The sequence below is a fragment of the Caretta caretta genome, chromosome 18, assembly GCF_965140235.1.
Source record: "Caretta caretta isolate rCarCar2 chromosome 18, rCarCar1.hap1, whole genome shotgun sequence".
In the NCBI taxonomy this organism is placed as follows: Eukaryota; Metazoa; Chordata; order Testudines; family Cheloniidae; genus Caretta; species Caretta caretta.
The window spans coordinates 16,891,630-16,910,360 of NC_134223.1; the positions used below are offsets into that span (position 1 = coordinate 16,891,630).

The 18,731-nt window shown below is 45.0% G+C and overlaps 1 protein-coding gene across 2 annotated transcripts in view; it reads left to right on the forward strand.

Annotated features, from left to right (window-relative positions):
- The window catches only part of ATAD3A (ATPase family AAA domain containing 3A), a 67,645-nt gene that overhangs the window by 38,547 nt on the left and 10,367 nt on the right, over positions 1-18,731 (forward strand). The window contains exons 14-16 of one of the 2 annotated variants that reach the window (XM_048825162.2): positions 2,343-2,510; positions 4,474-4,582; positions 12,590-12,914. In XM_048825162.2, the coding sequence (XP_048681119.1) occupies positions 2,343-2,510; positions 4,474-4,582; positions 12,590-12,601 (289 nt within the window). In that variant the 3' untranslated portion in view covers positions 12,602-12,914. Of the gene's footprint in view, positions 1-2,342; positions 2,511-4,473; positions 4,583-12,589; positions 12,915-18,731 lie in introns of those variants that run through there. The other variant, XM_048825161.2, reaches the window with a different exon arrangement.

Below are 18,731 nucleotides of genomic sequence, written 5' to 3' on the forward strand. Positions count from 1 at the left end.
GAATGTGGTCCACTGCATAGACATGAAAGCTGGGTTCTTTTCCTGGCTCTCTGTGGTTTTGGACAATTCCCGTGCTTCGGTTTCCCCAGCTGTAAAATGGGGATAATGATCTTGTCCTCCTTTTCTGAAGCACTTTGAAAAGCTCTAGCAATGCAAAGAATTTAAACACAACTAGTAATAAGAATTAACCAGGGCTACCTCAGTATTTCCCAGAGGTATGACAGTAGAATGAACACTGTACATACTGAGTGGGCGTAATGTTTTAAAGTAACCTGCAAAGATTTAAAGGGTGACAGCGGATAAAGTCTAACCGTCAAGTCACTTAACGGAACTGTCTTTTGCCCTATGCTCTGCCAAAGCAATTGAGATCAGCGAGGGAGCTCTTCCAGAAGAAGCCCCAGGATTCAGGATTAATAGAGTGGTGCAGCTCAAGATTTATTGTAGTTATTGCCTCTCTTTCCTCCCAAGGAGTGGGGCGCTTTGCAAACCTTTATGGTTCACAATTCCCAGGGTAAACTGAAGCCCGGCGTCAGAGTCACAATCACACTGCAATCCAGCAGCAGGCTGGGAATGGTTCATTCCAACCCCTTGCTCTAGCTCCCGTTTTGAGGTACATTGGGCAGAGCTCTGGAGAAGCTTCTTCCAGTGCTTGCTGGTCCCGTGCTCCAATCCAAATGACCAGCTCCGCATTTTGATGAGTACTTAATTCGCTCATGACTCCTGCAGTGAACCATTCTAGGAAAGCGAACGTCTCCTGTTGATTTTGTGCACTGCTTAATTTTCAGAGTTTCTCACTGCAGCTTTTTTAGATAAGTCCTTCCTGCCAGCAATATATGGGGATTTTGTTAGGTAACTCTGATAGCCTGTGTAAATACCCGAGTGTCAGTGGAACCCTGAGGAGTTCTGTTACTTAGCAGGAACTGCCTTCAATGAGTGCTAGGTTTTATGTAGCCGATCTTAGCTTCCCAAAAGGACGAATGGGGAAATCTCAATGTTGGGTACCTGTTACTAACATCTCCAAGCAACTTCCTGCACTCCCTTGTCTCCAGCTGTCTCTCATAATCTTCCCCCTCGCCACAGAAAGACCTTTGTCTAGGAAGGCCCAGCTGTGCTCCACCGTGGCTCAGCAGAATGCCGATGTGACTTTTGGGCCAGAGAAATTCTCTTTGCAAATGAATGCAAAGAACATGGCCCCTGGCGGGCCTGGATTTCAACAAGCGGCAAGAGGGTCAATATTTCAATAGCTGCTGTTAAAAGCCCATTTCAAATTATACTTCGCCATTATGCCAGTAGCCTCAATTAATGCACTAAAGCAAAATTGGCAAGGGGGGAGAGCATCATCACAAAGCGAAAAAGCAGCCACTCTGTTTTCAAAATGCAAATTGGGAAGCCACCAGAAAGGGAGGGAGAGGGCCAGAGCGGGTAGGTAGCTGGAGCAGTGTCCAGTGTGTTGGAGCAAGAGGAGGGTCAGGTGAACCTACCCATTCTTGGATGGCCACTTCCCTTAGGTGTGCTTGCTGGTGTGCTGGAAAGTCTGGGCTCTCACAGGATGCTCACACTGAAGGAAACACCATCTAGCGTTACCCAGCTTTAAATCAAAAGCAATTTCCCTGCCACTTGCAGTCTCCCTGCTGTTAAATGTTTTCATCTTTTAAGAGGAATTATTGTGCCTTCAAAATGCCCTAGAGACCCAAATCCTCCTGTCACAAAACAGGTACGGCCCCAGCAGTGCAAGCCTCCCTGGTGTGCCGTTCCCAGTGTCACTCCCCTCATGCAAGGGGCTGCTACCAGTGCCAAGATGGCTCTGTTCAGTCCTTGGGGCTTCCACTGAAAGAGCCAGCAAGGGCTTTTTGTGAGGTGGACATGTGTGCACTAGGAACTGGACTGAGGCTGCTCCCCATCTTGTTTCATTTAAGCCACCAGACTGCTGCTAGAGGGTAAGAGCTTTCAGCCAGCTCTCTGGGATGAGTTTGATCCAGTGATCTAGAGGTGTGATGGAATCTGTCCCCTTGCCAGCACCTGGGCCTGTCTCTTGCTTCGGCTCGTACAGGAGATATTGGTGGGGGGTGGGGGGTTCTCACACTCCAGCCGGCTGCTTCTGCACTGATGTAACAAGCCTCTTTCCAGCCCACGTCCGTCACTGTGGTAGCAATGGCAATGCCAATTTCCACATTGCGAGTAGACCTTCGCTGGAGCATTAAATAGTGGGAGAAGATGAGCTTGTGGAACTTGAGGAAGAAAGATGACCGCACATGGGCTCTGGCCCATAGCAGTCATGAGTCGTATTGGATCTGCATCCATGGGTGTCTTTCTCGCTGATCTCGCCTCCTCCCCCTCCCCAGGTTCATGCTTGTTTTAGCAAGTAACCAGCCAGAGCAGTTTGACTGGGCCATCAACGACCGAATCGATGAAATGGTGAACTTTGACCTACCGCAGCTACAAGAGCGGGAGCGGCTGGTGAGGATGTATTTTGATAAGCACGTCTTGAAGCCTGCCACAGAGGGGAAACAGTAAGTATCCCATCCTCAGAGCAGTGGGGTCATTGAAGATTTGGTCCTTGGGTCATAGAAAAGCTCTTCATTGATTATCATCACTGGAGACCAAAACCCTCATCCCAGCCAATTGTGCCTATTGGTCTGAAGGTGGATTCCTCTGGGCTTCAGCAGTGTTTGTGCTGCGTAATGACCATGAGACTTCCTTTGCCATCGTTCGAGAGCGTTCCCTGCTCTTCAACAGAATTGGGATAAGGGACGGGTAACATACCCTGGTGACTAGACCCTTGATAGTGATTGGGCTGCTAGTATGCAGACACCACTGGGGAAAATGCTGACCAGTATTGTCTCATTTCCTTGTACTCCACCGTCTGTCTGTAGCCATCTGTGGTGTAAGCCATCTTGTCTTAGACTTAGGTGTAAGGTCCTTGGGGCTGGGACCATCTTTTTGTTTTGTTTGTACAGCGCCTAGCTCAATAGGGTCCATGACAGGGACATATAAGTGCTATGGTAATAATGGATGCTCTGTCTTAGGGTTCTCTCTCTCACGGTGGGTTTGTTTTAAGGAAGTATCTCTTGCGTTTAGTGACAAGCTGTGCAATGCATGTTCAAATGAGGCTGAGAATATGCAACTTCAAGTTTTGGTGGTCTTGGGGCATATCCCAGTCTGTCGAGTTCTTCTCCTTATTTTCCTCCCAGAATAAGCATCTCTTGGTAGTGACTGCAATCAGGAGATAATTGGAGAAGGGGGAAATGGGGCAAAAGTGAAGGCAGAAGAAATATTTCCTGAGCCTTGACTTATTTTGAGTGCCCTCTGCTATCTTAAGAAGTTGATTCCAGTCCTCATTTGCTAGCTAAATATTTATACTTCATTAAACTGTGGGGTTTGTGTCTTTATCCACTACGGAGAGTTGCAGGGGGAATAGTGAGCTCCAGACTCCCGAATGTGAAATTACCCATATTGCAGTTTGCACGCCTGGCTCCTAGAATACTTAAGGGCTGAAAAATAATTTGCTTCCAGAACACTCCTCGTTCAGCGTCTGAGTCATAGTTGCACAATGTCTTATTCCTAGCAGCTCATCTGAGAATCTCCCTACTTCGCCCTTCTTACTGCTGTCATGGGGGTGGGAATTAACATGCTACAGATTGGGGTAAACTGGGGCTTGGAGAAAGTCACTCCCACAGGATGCCAGTGGCAGAGCTGGGGGTAGAACCCAGGTCTCTTGATTCCCAGTCCTCTGCTCAGGCTTCTTCTAGGCTGTGTACTTTGTATTGAGCTGTCTTGTCCTTCTGGCCCCCAGCCCACAAACAGACTAGAGAGATTCAGCCTCACGGCAAATCCCCCTTTTTTCTTATTGCTTATGAAACTCTGGAACATTTGGCTTAGACCTCATGAAGAGAAGTGGAAATTTTGCCAGCAAGAGGGGGACACTAATTAATGAGAGAAGAGCTGATGACCAGCTGTGACAATCACGAGTTCACTGGGGGGCCAGTTTGAGCCTTTGTTTCCTAATTTCCAAAATAGAGCTGCTGCTGGGAGATAAAATTGCTCAAGTATTGATTGTTGACCAGTGCAGCAGCCACCTCTCCATTATTTTCAGCCAGTTCCTGGCACCTTTGCCGGGACTCCACTCCCTCAGTTCAGGATGCCTGTGGCCTAGTTAACATTCTCGGTAGGAGTCTAAATCAGGCCAGAAGTCTCAGGTTGCCTTTGGGAGCCCACCACAGATGGCTGTGGCTAGCATTAGTCCATGTGCTATTCCTGATCCCGTCTTCATGTGAATGTTTCTCCTTTTGGGACACCCAAGCCGCCCCCCCTCCCTCCCCCGTGCATGCATTCAAGTGACTGGCTCCTGCACTGGCCTAACTCTGTTTCCATTGGCTTAAACGAACATGAGAGTACTTCTTAAAATCCCACCCTCCATTTTTTTTCTCCTGATGTTACTGCATGGAAACTAATCCTTGTGCTTCTGACCTTTAGACGACTAAAGCTGGCCCAGTTTGACTATGGGAAAAAGTGTTCTGAGATTGCCAAGTTGACGGAGGGCATGTCTGGCCGAGAGATCTCCCAGCTCGCCGTGGCGTGGCAGGTAAACTAGAAGTTGGTGACTGGCATTCTTGGGTGGTTTTTCTTTTTTAAGGAAGGGCTCAACCCAAGTCCGTGCTCGAGCGATCAGCTGATGGCAGCTTTACATTTGCGCTGGCGAAATCTCAAATCCTGCCTTTCATGTAGAACTTCACAAACTACACTCAGACTGCACGGCTGAAATGCAGCTGGCTCTGGGGTGGATGGCATCAGTCAGCCAGTACCCAGCACACTGCACAGCAGTACCAGAGGGGACACTTACAATAAGCCATTCCCATATCGATAGCCTGTCAGCTTTTGCATTTCCCTGTGACATTTTAATCCCTCTTGCTGTGCTCTGGGTGTCCTGCAATTGGTTTATCGATGCTTGGCTTGCAGAAAACTGGCTCAGTAAGGAGGGCTACCAGAGCATGGTGCTAAATGATCAGTGAGCTGAGAGGAGCAGTGCCCAGTCTTGTTCACACTTGCAAAGACAAGGAACAAAAAGGGCATATCTCCAGACAACCCTCCATACAGAGCAGAGCCAGGGTCCAAAGATGCAGGTCTGGCCAGACACTGGCCTCAATGGAGATGGGTGAAGAGGTTTGTCAAGGATGACAAATGGCCCAAATATTGAGGGGCCAGATTCAGACCTGGTGGAAGCAGATGCAGAGACTTCACTGGAATTACACCCCTAATGCCAGGTCTCAATTTCACCCTGCGTCTTAAATGGTTATCTGCCAGACACACCGATCAGGAAACGGGTCCCCAAGACAGAGCAGGCAGAGTCTGAAAACTTATCAGCCTGTTTGATAGCTGTTCCCAAAGCAAAGCAAATACTGCGGTATCCTGGCAGCTTAGAGCCCAAATATGAGATCGTTGAGATGCTGTACAGAGGGCTGGTGGTTATCCAGGATCTCAGGTGTCATACAAGAAGCATATTGAACAGAGCGGAAAAACAGATGCAGGGGGAGACAGCTTTGGTCTCTGCTAGTGGATTTCTAAGTCATTGTTAAAAATTTGAAAATGTCTAGTTCATAAGCAGTTATCAGGCAAGTGATGGTGGCTTGTTCTGGCATTCTTGCCTCGGGCTGTGAGGGTACAGGTGGTAGGGGCTGGGTGTTTCTGGGTTTTTGACATGTGAAAAGCAGCTTTGCTGGCAGTTTTCTGTTTCTCACAAAGACAGAGAAGTGCTTTGTGGATCGTGGCACCTCCCTCAGACCCTAGTTGTGCTTCCTGGCATCCAACAGAGCACTCCTTCCTTGGTCCGCTCCGCTTGTGGGGTCTGGGGAGCCATCCAAAGTAACGACAGAAAGATGGCGCACTCTGAAGCGTCTCATATGATGTGGTTATGCTGTCCCATGCTCCAGGCTTACAGCTGAGGGTTATCTAGCATTTCTCTCTCCTTCAGTCAAGCAGAAAAGGTGGGAGCCTGGCATGGCATTCCATAGGAAGCATAGGAGCGCTTGGTCTTGTGGTGAGGCACTGCGGATGCGTTTTTCATCAGTGATCCCTGTGGATGTGGGCTGGAAGCTCAAGTCTTGATCTGGGAGGGGAGGGTGTTTCTGGGAGGGGAGGGTGTTTGAGACCCAAGTACTAGTTCATGTGTTAGTGCGAGATTGTTTGGTTCTCCGGTGAGACCTCTTTGTATTATGGTGGCCTGTTCATTTAGTCTGGAACAAAACTCCTCATCCTGCCTTCTTCAGAGCACTTTTTAGCCTGGAACCAGAACTGGTCCTGAGACACACTTAGACTACAGACCCACACAAAGCACATACGTCAGCCATGTTCCCTTCTCCCTCCATCGGAGCTACGACATGGATTGCCTCTGTGGCTGATGAAAAGAACAACCCCACAGTGGTTTGGCTTCAGCTTGATTCCCTCTTCTTGCTTTGCATTCATGAAAGGAGGCCTTGCAGAACTGCTTTTCTCATTAAAACTTAATTCTTCAGCAGCCACGGTGGCATATGCCAGGGTGATGGCATAGAGTCTGTTGCACATAAGCAGCTCCCCTGACCTTCTGTTGGGTGTAAATTACAGTAGTCAGAGCAGAAAGTCTGTTGCTTTTTTTACAGCAGGTGCCTCCAAAGCAGAGCGCAAAACACACACCTGCTGACTTCTGCATAAATAAATGTTACTGCGCTGCTGGAATAGAGATTGGAACTGGGTATTTTCCTCTGTAGCACTGGTCTCGTACGGGCGATCTGTATTGCTGTGGCTGTTGCTGATGGTAAGAAGCCTGTGACACCTCGGGGTGGGTTTGATACGCTGAAGTATAGAAGATTGAACAGACTCCTCTTGTTAAATGCTGCACAGTAACTGAAGTCATGGTGGATTTCCACCTCAATGGAGTACTCGGGATTTCCAATGTTATGGCCGAGAGCAGAGGTCCCTTCCAACTCTGATATTCTATGATTTTCAGTTTGGCCCTCTAACGGTCAATATGCCATGTACAGATTTCAAGTTACTAAAGAATAGTTGTACAACTTCTCTGAAAGTTAATTCAAAAAAGAACTAGATCAGTTCATGCAGGATAGGTCCATCAATGGCTATTAGTCACGATGGGCAGGGATGGCTTCCCTAGACTCTGTTTGCCAGAAGCTGAGAATGGGCAACAAGGGATGGATCACTTGATGATTACCTGTTCTGTTCATTCCTTCTGGGGCACCTGGCATTTGCTGCTGTCAAAAGACAGGATACTGGGGTAGATGGACCTTTGGTCTGACCCATAATGGCCATTCTTATGTTCTTATCTTGCCTGCTGGTGCCACGTGAATAGTCGTTCACTTAGATTGTAAGGTCCTGGAATTATGGGTACATTTTATGCCTCTTTAAAGCAAATGCATGCTCATGGCCTGGTGGAAATTAATAATATATACCAGAAACAATGCCATTTACATAGCTTTTATGTTCTTTATTTTTTTCTGTTGCTAAAGACATCCTTACATGAAAGCAGAATCTTTGCTCTTAAGAATATCTTCTTGTGTTGAAGTCCTAATCTTCTGGTATTGCATAGTGTGCAAATTGGGAAATCAACGAAAGATTGATTTTTGGATTGAGAATAAGCATCAGGGAAGATAAAACCAGTTACACCTATGTATTCCTGTCCTCCCTGCATACTTAAAGCAGAAGGAAAGGAAATGTAATAAATATTTAAGCAGAATTGTTTCCAAATAGACTATTTGTCTGTTTTGCATGAAACACATGGGATTTAATTTCTAATGGTGTTTCAAGTTAATGGGAAATCTTGGTACAAAATTATTCTTAAAAGATGTTAGAGCAGACTATAAATCATTTTATTAAGCCATGTGTCTCAGGACACAGATGAAAATGAAAGCGCTGAGCCATTATGAAATGGCCTTATTTCTTTTAGTGCTGGAATACAAGTAAAAGTTAGTTTTTATTTTCTAGTAGGACATTTGCATTTCTTTCCATGTAAGAAGAATCTAGAGGTGTGTTGATTGAGATGTATACTGGGATAAGCTCACGATCGCCTGATCTATCTTCCTGTCGGTTTGAAGGGCATTTACCTTGAAATGAACCTGGAAGAGCAGATGTTTGCTGACAGCTCTTTATGAATAAAATGTGGTGGACTTGAAAACCATTTTAATTGTATGGCAAGAGGAAATCCTCTAATTTTAGGTTAGAGAAATTAGTCAAAGGGTCACTGTTTCCAATAAAAGGTGTTGTGAGCCTGTGCTTACTCTTGTAATAAGGCCAACTCATTTTTATAGGGTTTGGGGGTTTTTTTACACTTTCCAGGCCAAATGTATAGCCTTCAAGTGTATCGTTGCAGGTCTAATTTGCACACAATTGCTATGTTTGCAGCCACAAATTGAGTAATAGCGTGCGCAAATGAGGCAAGTATTGTGCTCATCATACGGGGAGGGGAACTGAGAGACAGAGACCTGCCCAGGTCTTCTAACTCCCAGGTTATTCCTGTCTAACTTCATGCATAGTGCAGTCCTGTTGGCTAAACTGTTCTGAAAGGGGTTTAGGATTTGTGGCTAAGTGGCCAGAGCACAGGACTGGGGCTCAGGAGACTCGGGTTCTATTCCCCGTACTGGCCTGCTGGGTGCCCTGCGGCAAGTCACTTCACTTCTCTGTTTGTTTTGCCATCTGTGAAGTGGAGATAATGATCCTGACCTCCACTGTAAAGTCCTTTGAGACCTACTGATGGGAAAATGCTGTATAAGATGTAGGTATTTATTATTACACTTGAGGAACCAGGTGTGAAACCTAATCTTGGGGGTTAGGGAATAAATCTCTTCTCCCATTTAACCCTTCATTCTGTCCTTTACTCAGTCTGTATCCAGCAATCCTCATACTGGGTGTTCCCTGTCCTCTGTAGTTTGGGGGCAGAGATCAAACCTTTGCTCAGCCTGATGGGCTTTTAACCATCTCCTGGGATATCTTCCCAGAATTCTCTGCCTCCACTGCCTCTGGTAGTATATCAGGAGCTTATTCTTCCCAATGTATTAACCGTGGCTCCGAATATAGTCTAGCATCAGAATTGCTGAAATTCACAGATAAGGCAGTCTGCCTGCAAAAGCTCATGTTTCAAAATTACTTTTCTAATAGCTTGGCAAAAAAACAAATGAAATTAACACATCCTTCTTTCTTCACAACTTAGTTTTGTGGGTTTTATTTTAAAAGGAAATAAACTAATTGTGGAATGAGCCAGATTCTCATGTGATGTAAATCTACATATCTTCAATGGAGCGACACAAATCTGTCCAGTTGGCTTTTATTTAACCCCCAATGCATCTGTTCAGCCTTTTGCCTTTTGAAATAATTTATACAGACAGCTCTCAGGAGCAGAACTGAGTGTAGGGATAATTTAGGGTTGCTAAAACTCAAGGTAGACTCCCCTACACAAGTTATATTGTGGTGTTAATGATGGAAATTCAGAGGAGTGTACTGTATGTGAACAAAAGGGTACCACAGAGCATTGGGTCAAAAATAAAGGTTTCAGTATGGATGATCAGATGCCCAGGAGTTTGGGAGGCCGCGCGAGAAGCCATAGAATAGCTAGTGGACAATATAACTTGGGGCATTCTCCTTTCCAGCGGCCGTGGTTTGTTTTCACATTTTGATCTCTGCTGTGCTGCCCTGTCCCCGTTACGGGTGTACTGCTCGCACTGCAGAATCAAACACCTGCCACCTTCCTGCTGCTGGGGAGACGAGCAAAGCTGCAAGATGGGGATGTTGTTGCACTTGAAAGGGATAACACCCATCTCCCTGTAAACATGGGAGTCAATTAGCATTGACTCCCTCCATCGCTAATTACCAAAAATGACTTTGTACAGAAATGACTGCATGATCGTTTCTGCTGAGTGAATAACAATTTGCAGTAAACTGGCAATTTACTTAATAAGATTGGAGTGTGGAGCCTGCTGATCGACCTGATGCTGCCATTCTAATTGAAGCTGTTTTGTCTCCCAAACCTGCCCCCAGCGCCTGGATTTGGGCACATGGCTGACTGTTACAAGCGATAAGCTCTAGCTTTACCGGTCCTGTGTCATTTTCCATTCTCTTTGGAAATCCCCCATAAAAGGGAGTTCCCAAAGCTAGCTGATTGGATCACTTTGGGAGCTGCAAGCCAGTGGCGTAACTAGGTTAATTTGTCAATAGTTGGCTGCTGCTACAATTTCATATTGCCGTGAAGAAATAGTATGTACAAAATTTCCCCTTTTCTCCTTTAAACGTGCTAACGCTTGGCTCCTAATTAATCCATACAAACATAACTAATCTTAATGGTGTCAAGTATCAACTAATCTTAATGATGTTAGCCTGATGTGGTCTCATCTCATCTCTCTGTCCCCATATCACCTTCCCAATCTCCTGGGTCCTACAGTTGTAGATTTCCGCATGATCCCAAGCCCTATCTTTTGTTCTGCAGCAATCAGAGCAATCCCATACTCTGCTCTCTCTGTCCAGGGTGCTCCTCACACTGTTCGGCTCCTTAATCTTTTAAACTATCAGATGAAGCATCTTCTCCATAGCAGAGCTCTTCCGCAGTTCCACCATGGGAAGCTTCCAGAAGACATGTTACCCATGATATTCTTGTATGTTATGGCTGCTACCAGGAAACATCCGGTAGTTCAACTCCGAAGTCAAACACTGAATTAACTTTCCTGTAAGCAGTGTGCTCCTTAGAAATTAGCTGGAATGTGTAGCTCTCTGTGTTACGGCTTCAAGTTAATGAGCTCCGTGGTGGACATGGGAACCCTGATTCTTCAGACATGAACATAATTGCATGTTTAGAGTGGTGCTCACAATTCCACGTATACCTTGCATATTCACATGCACAGCTGCTGTCCACCTTTATGCCCGGATACTGCATTTGCCTTCACAAATTGGGTGATTGTAACTGGCAACTGTGCACCCAGCTTTGAAAATCAACCTCAGCACGTATATACATGGGATAGCTGGGCAGGTTAATGGAGGCTTATGGCTGATTCTACGTCCTGAACAACAAGACAAGTCAGCAGGATTTTTGCCTTTACTTTCTGACATGCCTAAGCTATAATTTCACAAGGTGTTAGCAAAAGAATTTCATGCTGTACCTGCAACAGCTTCTCTCCAGATTAATGAATTGGAATAGTGAGAAATTCACAGGTCAAACCAATGCATTTTAAACCGTTAGTGATGTAAACTTAAAAATGTGTCTTAACGCTTTCCATCAAAAGTCTGTGTACTTTGTTAGACTCCAAAATATTTTATACCTAAACTGAACTTATTGCAAGGCAAGAGCTCTTGGCTTTTGTAGCACATATAAAGTACATCAAAAGGTGGTTTATTTGATTTGAGTTTAAGTCATGGAATGTGTGTGTTTTCCTCAGAATACTCATACATTGTGAGCAGACCAAATGAAATCAAAGAAACTCCCTTTGGTGGTCAATTGTTCTGTCACCAGAAACCATTGGTTAAAAATTGAGCCATACCACACTTGGGTACAGTTAGTTTTCTAACATATACACAACTCTTCTAAAAAGAAAAGGAGTACTTGTGGCACCTTAGAGACTAACCAATTTATTTGAGCATGAGCTTTCGTGAGCCACAGCTCACTTCATCAGATGTCTACCGTGGAAACTGCAGCAGACTTTATATACACACAGAAATCATGAAACAATACCTCCTCCCACCCCACTGTTCTAGACATCCCTGTCTAGCACTGGAAAGTGCAGCTTTGAGTTTAAAAAGGATATCTTCTGACAGTTGGGTCACCTGCTCTCCCTTTCGCATAAAGAGGAGGTGAGATTCTAAATGTTACAACTCAGTGAATGGTTTTGAAAATCAGGAGTATTACAAAACCAGATCAACTCTAGTTTGTCAGTTGCCTTGCTTAGCAGAATAGGTCTACTTGAGAGACAGGGGCAGTGGAATTACATGGTTTATTCTGCCAAAGAGTTTGACTCTTGTCTAGTCTGCTGGCAGTTTTGGATAAGGGCCCAGATCATGTACTTCATGACAAACCAGGCCCAAGTTTTGTAGTAAGGACCCTGGATTTTGTGGCACTCTGCAGCAGGATGAACCTGTGTCAGCTACATTGGAAGGAAGTATTGAAATGTTGAAGGCCTTAAGTATGAAGATAAATGCTATCAGTGCAGTATCCCATGTCCGTTGTGATAGTAAATCAATTTATTTTTTGCTGTCCATGCACTTTCAGTTTTTGATCTTCCTGGAGACGTTTGTACTGACAATGCAGAACTGCACTGGAGAAGTTTGGGGTGGAAGTAGAGAGTAAGCTAGAAGTGGTTTGGCAACTGAGCAGGAGAGGAGTTAGGATTTTTGGCACCCAGAAAGGCATGGGAGTTGATCCAGGTTTGTGGGACCAGCACCTCGGCTGGATAATTCTACAGTAGTAAGTCATCATCGTTAGAGTTCAGAAGGAAAGCCCCATTGATATGAAGAGGGCAGTTCACACCTCCCTGAACTGTTTCAAGATGTCGAGTTTTGCACTGGTTTTTAGGGCTGGCTTCTCGAACCACATGGGCTTGAAATGCTTTTGTTTTTTTTTTTAATAAAGCTGAGGTGGTGAAGCACAGTTCTGCAGCAAGGTGTTGATTCAGCAGCCAGTTCCGGGGCCCTCACCGTGCAGGGTATATAGAGCCCTGATTATGGACCAGTCAGCGGTGGAGAGACTGAACATGCTTTGCAGAGATAACACTGTTGGCTGGAGAGCGGTACGGCTTGCATTCTTTATTGCATATTGCCTCAGATCATCTTCAGCAAGACATGCAGGGAAAGACATAATTGAGAACACCATCACTTTCCTACACATCACCACAGCTGCCCGTGATTGGTTTAAACTCAGATCAGTCACAGTGCTAAATAATAAATCGTATGTGGAAGCCGGGTGTTGGGATTACTTCATTAGCTGCCAAGCAGCTTTCTTCATACTGAGTAACTTCTAAAGGACTCAAGAATTTTTCCCTCTCCCCCTGAAAAATGAGTGATCAGTACTATAGTTGGTCATTCAGTTAAAAAGGGCTGCAGGGCCTCTTTATGAAGTCTAGTGTAGTGTGCTCTTAGGAAGCCTTATGCAGTGCCTCAGTTAGGTTTTCTTTACAAGATTAAAGGCTGAAATATAGCAGCCCCAGTTACATCCTTCTCCTTTCCCGTTGCCCCCTTGGCAGTAAATCAGCTCCTCGTGTTGAATTTCACACTCTTTTCTCCACTGAGCCAAATGAATTAAAGGTCATTGTTTTAGATGGGCTGCCTGCACTCAACTCAAATGTACTTGCACAACGGTCTTGCAAGCGTCTCATGAACCTAGCAACTCTGGCATGCAGTGTACTTGCCTGCCCTTCACATAATGAAGTGAATGGTATTTAATTCACCTAGCAAACGCTTGCCCTGGGAGTTCAATTTTTGCAAAGCTGCTGCAGCACTGGGATTATAGGACTTTTATAAACCAACTGAGTGTTCAGTGAAAAGGGAGAGGGCTTGAACTGGAATTGTGGGTGTGGCTTCCATAATAGTTTGTATTAGGGGAAGAGATGACCAGTCCGTTTGCTATTCTACTGTTAAACCCAAAAAAATGGGTTCCTTCTATGAAGAGCTGCTGGAAGCATTGTTTGTGCAGGTAGAGGAAGAAGGAGAAGCAAGCTATTCATATGCAGAACGGTACCAGATCCACACTGGTCATGGGAGGTGTAGCTCAAATGAGCCAGGAAGCAGCTAGTCTTATCATAGTGGAGAACTGTCGTGTTTCAGAAATCCTTACACAGAATTGGCATCATTCAGCATGAGTGTCCATTTTTGCTTAGGAGGCTCACCAGTGCAATATCTAGAACATTGCATCTGGTTGGAATGGGAGGCAGGGGGGCACTTCCACAGCCTCATGTCATACGAATGTTTCAACAGGTATTTCAGCCTCTTCATGATTTTGGATTTTTTTATAACTTTTTAAAGAAAAAAGCCAGTAGTGTCAAGTTCACAACCATTTGTACAGCACTTAGCACACTGGGTTCCTGCTCCATGACTAGGGCTCCTAGGCACTGTGGTAATACAAAATTAATCCAAAATACTCAGACTTCTATAAGCCAGTTGCAACCTTCTAAAATCAACTTTCTCTCCACTGTTGCAACACATTGTTTTTGGAATCCACCTTTTAGCAACCGCACAGACACTTACAAAGTTCATGTGCAATTCACTCCTGCTGAGATCCACTTGTTCCTGCTGCCTTTCAACCTGTGGATAGCATTTCTGCCTTCTGATCCACTTGAATTGCTGTACACGTTATTTGGCCTCAGAGGCAACTGCTCATGAGTGCTGTTGGCAGTCGTCTTACTTCATTTTCGTCTGTCTGTTGGGATTCAGTAAATCAATTTTCTGGGGTAAATTTTTCACTCCTGCTGTGTGCCAACTCTCACATGGTTACAGAATTCAGTGAAAGCTGAGACCTTGGCTATGACGACAATGCTTTTCTAGTAAAGAAGGAATGAGTGCAAGACTAGAAGTGGTTGCCTTATTATTTTGAAGGGGCAGATACCTATCCAGCAATCTTAAATGGTGTGGATTATGGCTGTTACTTTCCGGATCAGGAGGCTTAGTGAGGTCAGTCCCCAAATCTTGTCTGTACTGGGATTTAGCAACTGGTGGACAGCAACCAGTTAGTTTTTATGTATATTACAGTGGTGCATAGCTGAGATCGGAGGCCCCCATGGCGCTAGGTGCTGTACATAAACCGTTCCTGAGGAATTTACAATCTAAACAGACAAGAGATGGGAGGAGAAGGTCACAGCAGTGGCAGAGCTGGGAATAGATCCCATGTTTTCTGGGTCCCAGATCTGTACCCTATCTGCAAGACCACATACTCTGCTTAAAAGCAGGGCACACTTAATCAGTGAATGGTAAGTTTCCTTGCTTCTTGGTTTTCTCAGTGAAGCTACATGGGCTGCTGCCCATCTATTGTGAAATCCCAAATATAGACTTAGAGCCCTTGTCTTGAGCTGTCTTGGAGGGAGTCATAGTGTTATGGAGAGACACAGTAAACCTTTCATTGTGTCAGGCTTTTTTTATTTACTTGATTTTAAAAAAAAACAAAAAAGCCACCTTATTAACACAGGTGAAGCAGCTTGGCACCAGGCATTTCCTGTAATGAATAGTTGCAGTTAATGGCCCTCAGCTTTTCATCAAACCATCAACTCTCCCAGCCTTCATTAATCCCCAGGCATGACCTCTGCGTCCATCATTTATTCTTTAAGTGATCTTGAACTAGCATACCAAGGGAGGGAAGGTACAGTACCTTGATTTCCTTAGTGCCATTACCCTAATTACTTCTGTAAAATGTACATCCCAGCAATAGCTCTCTTGAAACAAAACAAGCAGTCATGCAAAATGACAGCCGTTAAATTCGTATCTTCAGATTTCACAGTGTACAAGGCATTTGGAAAATCCGAGGGTTGGTGAGATTCAAGGGGAGGAGAAATAAGCAGTGTGTAAACTATTTGGGTACAAACGCTGCATGGCATGTAGAGAAATGTGGTCGAAATAGTCCTACGGATAAATGGTGGCATGAGTTAAAGCCCCAGCCTTCCTGGTGAAGTTGATGATTGCGGCAGGGAGTGGGTCACTAATTCAGTTACATCCCAGTGCACATGGCGAAATCTCCACCCAGTTGACCAGACATAGGTCTGTCTTGAGAAGAGAGGTCTGGGTATGGCGCACTGGCAGAGCTGTGTCGAGGCCCGGGATTCTTGCACTGAACTTTTTCTCCTAGATTCCTAGCTGGTGCTATTGGGGTTTTTTTTTTTTGTTTTTTTTTTCCCATGAGCATTGATTTCAGTTGCTTTCAACTCACTTTGTGAGTGTGTGTGGAAAAGGCTTTTATGCCACAATTTATCATAGTAGAGGGTTGTGCCTTACAAAAGTCTGTTTATTTCAGGCTCCACCATTGACGTACATTGGAAAGTTACTTAAGCTTTTTCTGTTTTTGCTTAACCTGTCTTTGGATAAAACACTTGAGATCCATGGATGAAAACCACTATATCGGTGCCTGTTATTATTATTGTACCCAAAGCAGGTTTTTAACTAAAGGTCATCTAAACCTAGCTGATCTTTTTGGATGGTAAAGTATAGTAGCTCTGTATCAGCCTTGAAGGAGGAGTCCATGTTGGACTGCCAGTTGAGGCTGGGATAATGCCCTTTCCCATGAGTGAAAGATTTAGCTTTGTGTACTGTATTGACACCGTAATAAATCAAGTTTCCGTCATGCAGATAAAATTACCTAACCAAAACCACTGCATCTAGATAAGATGTCAGCTCCCAAACTCTCTCTTGCCTGCCTTTTGTGGACAGTCTGTCCCTTGACTGCATTTCCATTTCCCTTGTGGTTCAACCTAAGGTAGTAGAAATTAAACACCCTTAAGCCAAACCATTTAGGGAGGTCTCTAGTATTGGGTGACATTGCTGCCCTTTCCCCATGTTACAGCCCATAATATCCTTGCATAGTTGCTCATACTGATCCCTTCATCGCTGAATTCTTTGTTACAAAATCTGCTGCATACGCAAGGTTGAGGGGGGAGATGCAGAACCTCCTGTACCTAACGAAAAAACCAAACACCACCACGTGTGGCTATGGTCAGAAAATAATGTCCCAAGAGCAGCATCTTTTTGAACACCAGCAAGTCTTTTATTTTAGTCATCTGTGACTAGCTTTACTCCAGAACCTCACATACACAAACGTAGATTTACCCCGTCTGAGGCACTTCGGTACGGCAACCGTGTAATACCTAGAATGCAACCAGCTGCTTCATGCATCCACAGGATCACTATGATGGGGGGTCCAGAATCTTTCGAGCTGGTGATTGATAGCCCAGTTCCCCATCCGCCCCTCCTGCTCTTCCCCCCCCTCCCCCCCCAAAAAAAATGTTGAGGTCACAGTGCTAACTGCTACCAGGTAGGGAAAATTTGTGAACAAAGCAAACGTGATGGTGTCGCGATTACAGCTCTGGTTTTCTAGTCATAGCTATGCCCTAAAGCTGGAAAACAGCAGATGCAGCTGAACCAGGTGCTCTTTAGAAGTCCTCGAAGCAGCCTTGAAGCAATTACGGCTTGAGGTATTTAAGCTTCCAAGTCTTCTCAAGATGGGCTTATCACAACAGCTCCCAAAATCTAATCTGCCTAATGACTTCATTAAATTTTAAAAAAAAAGAGTGACCTATTCCAATGAAGGTAATAGCACAAAGCCCCAGTAAAAATTGTCAGTTATGAATGCCAGAGCAAAATGCTCAATGGGAGCATTTCATCTGTCTTTTGTTTTGGGCTATTTTGTATTATGCCCTCAACGTGACTCTAAACTAATCCCCAAAGAGCAGGCTTAATTGCAACATGCCTGTCACTTAATTTGTCTCAGATTCATGTATCTATTTTCTTAATTAGCTTTTTCTCCAACAGTCGTTTGCAGTCTTGCTGTCTGTAATCATTAAACCTCTTTACATGTGTCTTAAACTGAACAAAACCACACGTAGTGTCTGGCAGGAGCACCGAATGCTGCAGAAGCGAAACGGCAGGCTTGAGCAACACAAACTGCTGCTGCGTTCCATGAGATCTGTCCTCTGACTACTCAAAGCGGGCCAAGGCCATGTTGCATCTGATTTCCACGCAGGTGAACCTGATCAAATCACCCAGGAAACACCAGACACAGCACTGTCCGCCATCCTTTTTTTTTTCCCCCACCCCCAAGTCAGCAACATCCCTGGGAGAAATGCAGGCAGAGAACACATCTATTAAAACGCTGTCAAAAAGGCATTTGACTTTGGGTGAAACGGATGATCACAAGGGAAGGGTTTGAGCTGCTGGGTTACAGCAGGCAGGTGCTATGCAGGGTTTGGGCTACTGCAGCATAAATTGCACCAACCCACGCTCTTCCTCCATATGTGTGCACTCCTTCCTCCATACGCGCACTCATCCTTTCATGAGCTGCAGAGCCACCTCCTCTTCCACTGCCACAAATCTGCCAGGGCACAACTGGGTCCACGGACCCTTCAGCTCTGCTGATGCACCTTGATCTCAGCCTGCAAGCACACCACCCCCACCCTATCCCCCTGCTTTGCTGGGGTCCTGATCCATCACTAGGGTTCTTAGGCCCTGCAGTAATTATCATACAGTCTGGGGGTTACCCGTCATACCTAACTCTGGTGGTGGTTCTGTGATGTGGATGAACGTCCAGCCAGGGACTAGGATAAGAAATTATCAAACTTTGCTCCTGTCCCAATAGGGAGGTGAATGAGGGTTTGCAGAAGTGAAAGGCTGGTGCACAGACCCACTGTGTCACTTAGCGTCCAGTAACTCACATTAATATGTATTCATGTGCTGTGTGAACAGCATTGCCACTGACCCTAACATCCTGCCTAAATAAGGATCAGGATTGGGATAGTTGTTACAGCTAATACAGTTTTAATCCCATTGTAAACTGGATTTAAAATTGATTCTCTAATGTAGACCAACTTATGGGTCATGGTCAGTTATTTTTAGTTTGGCTTAGTTTGCCAAGACTTGTTTTAAGATGCTGATTAGGCCTCAACTGGAGTATTGCCTCCAGTTCCAGGCACCACATTTCAGGAAGGATGTGGACAAATTGGAGAAAGTCCAGAGAAGAGCAACAAAAATGACTAATGGTCTAGAAAACGAGACCTATGAGGGAAGATTGAAAAAATTGGGTT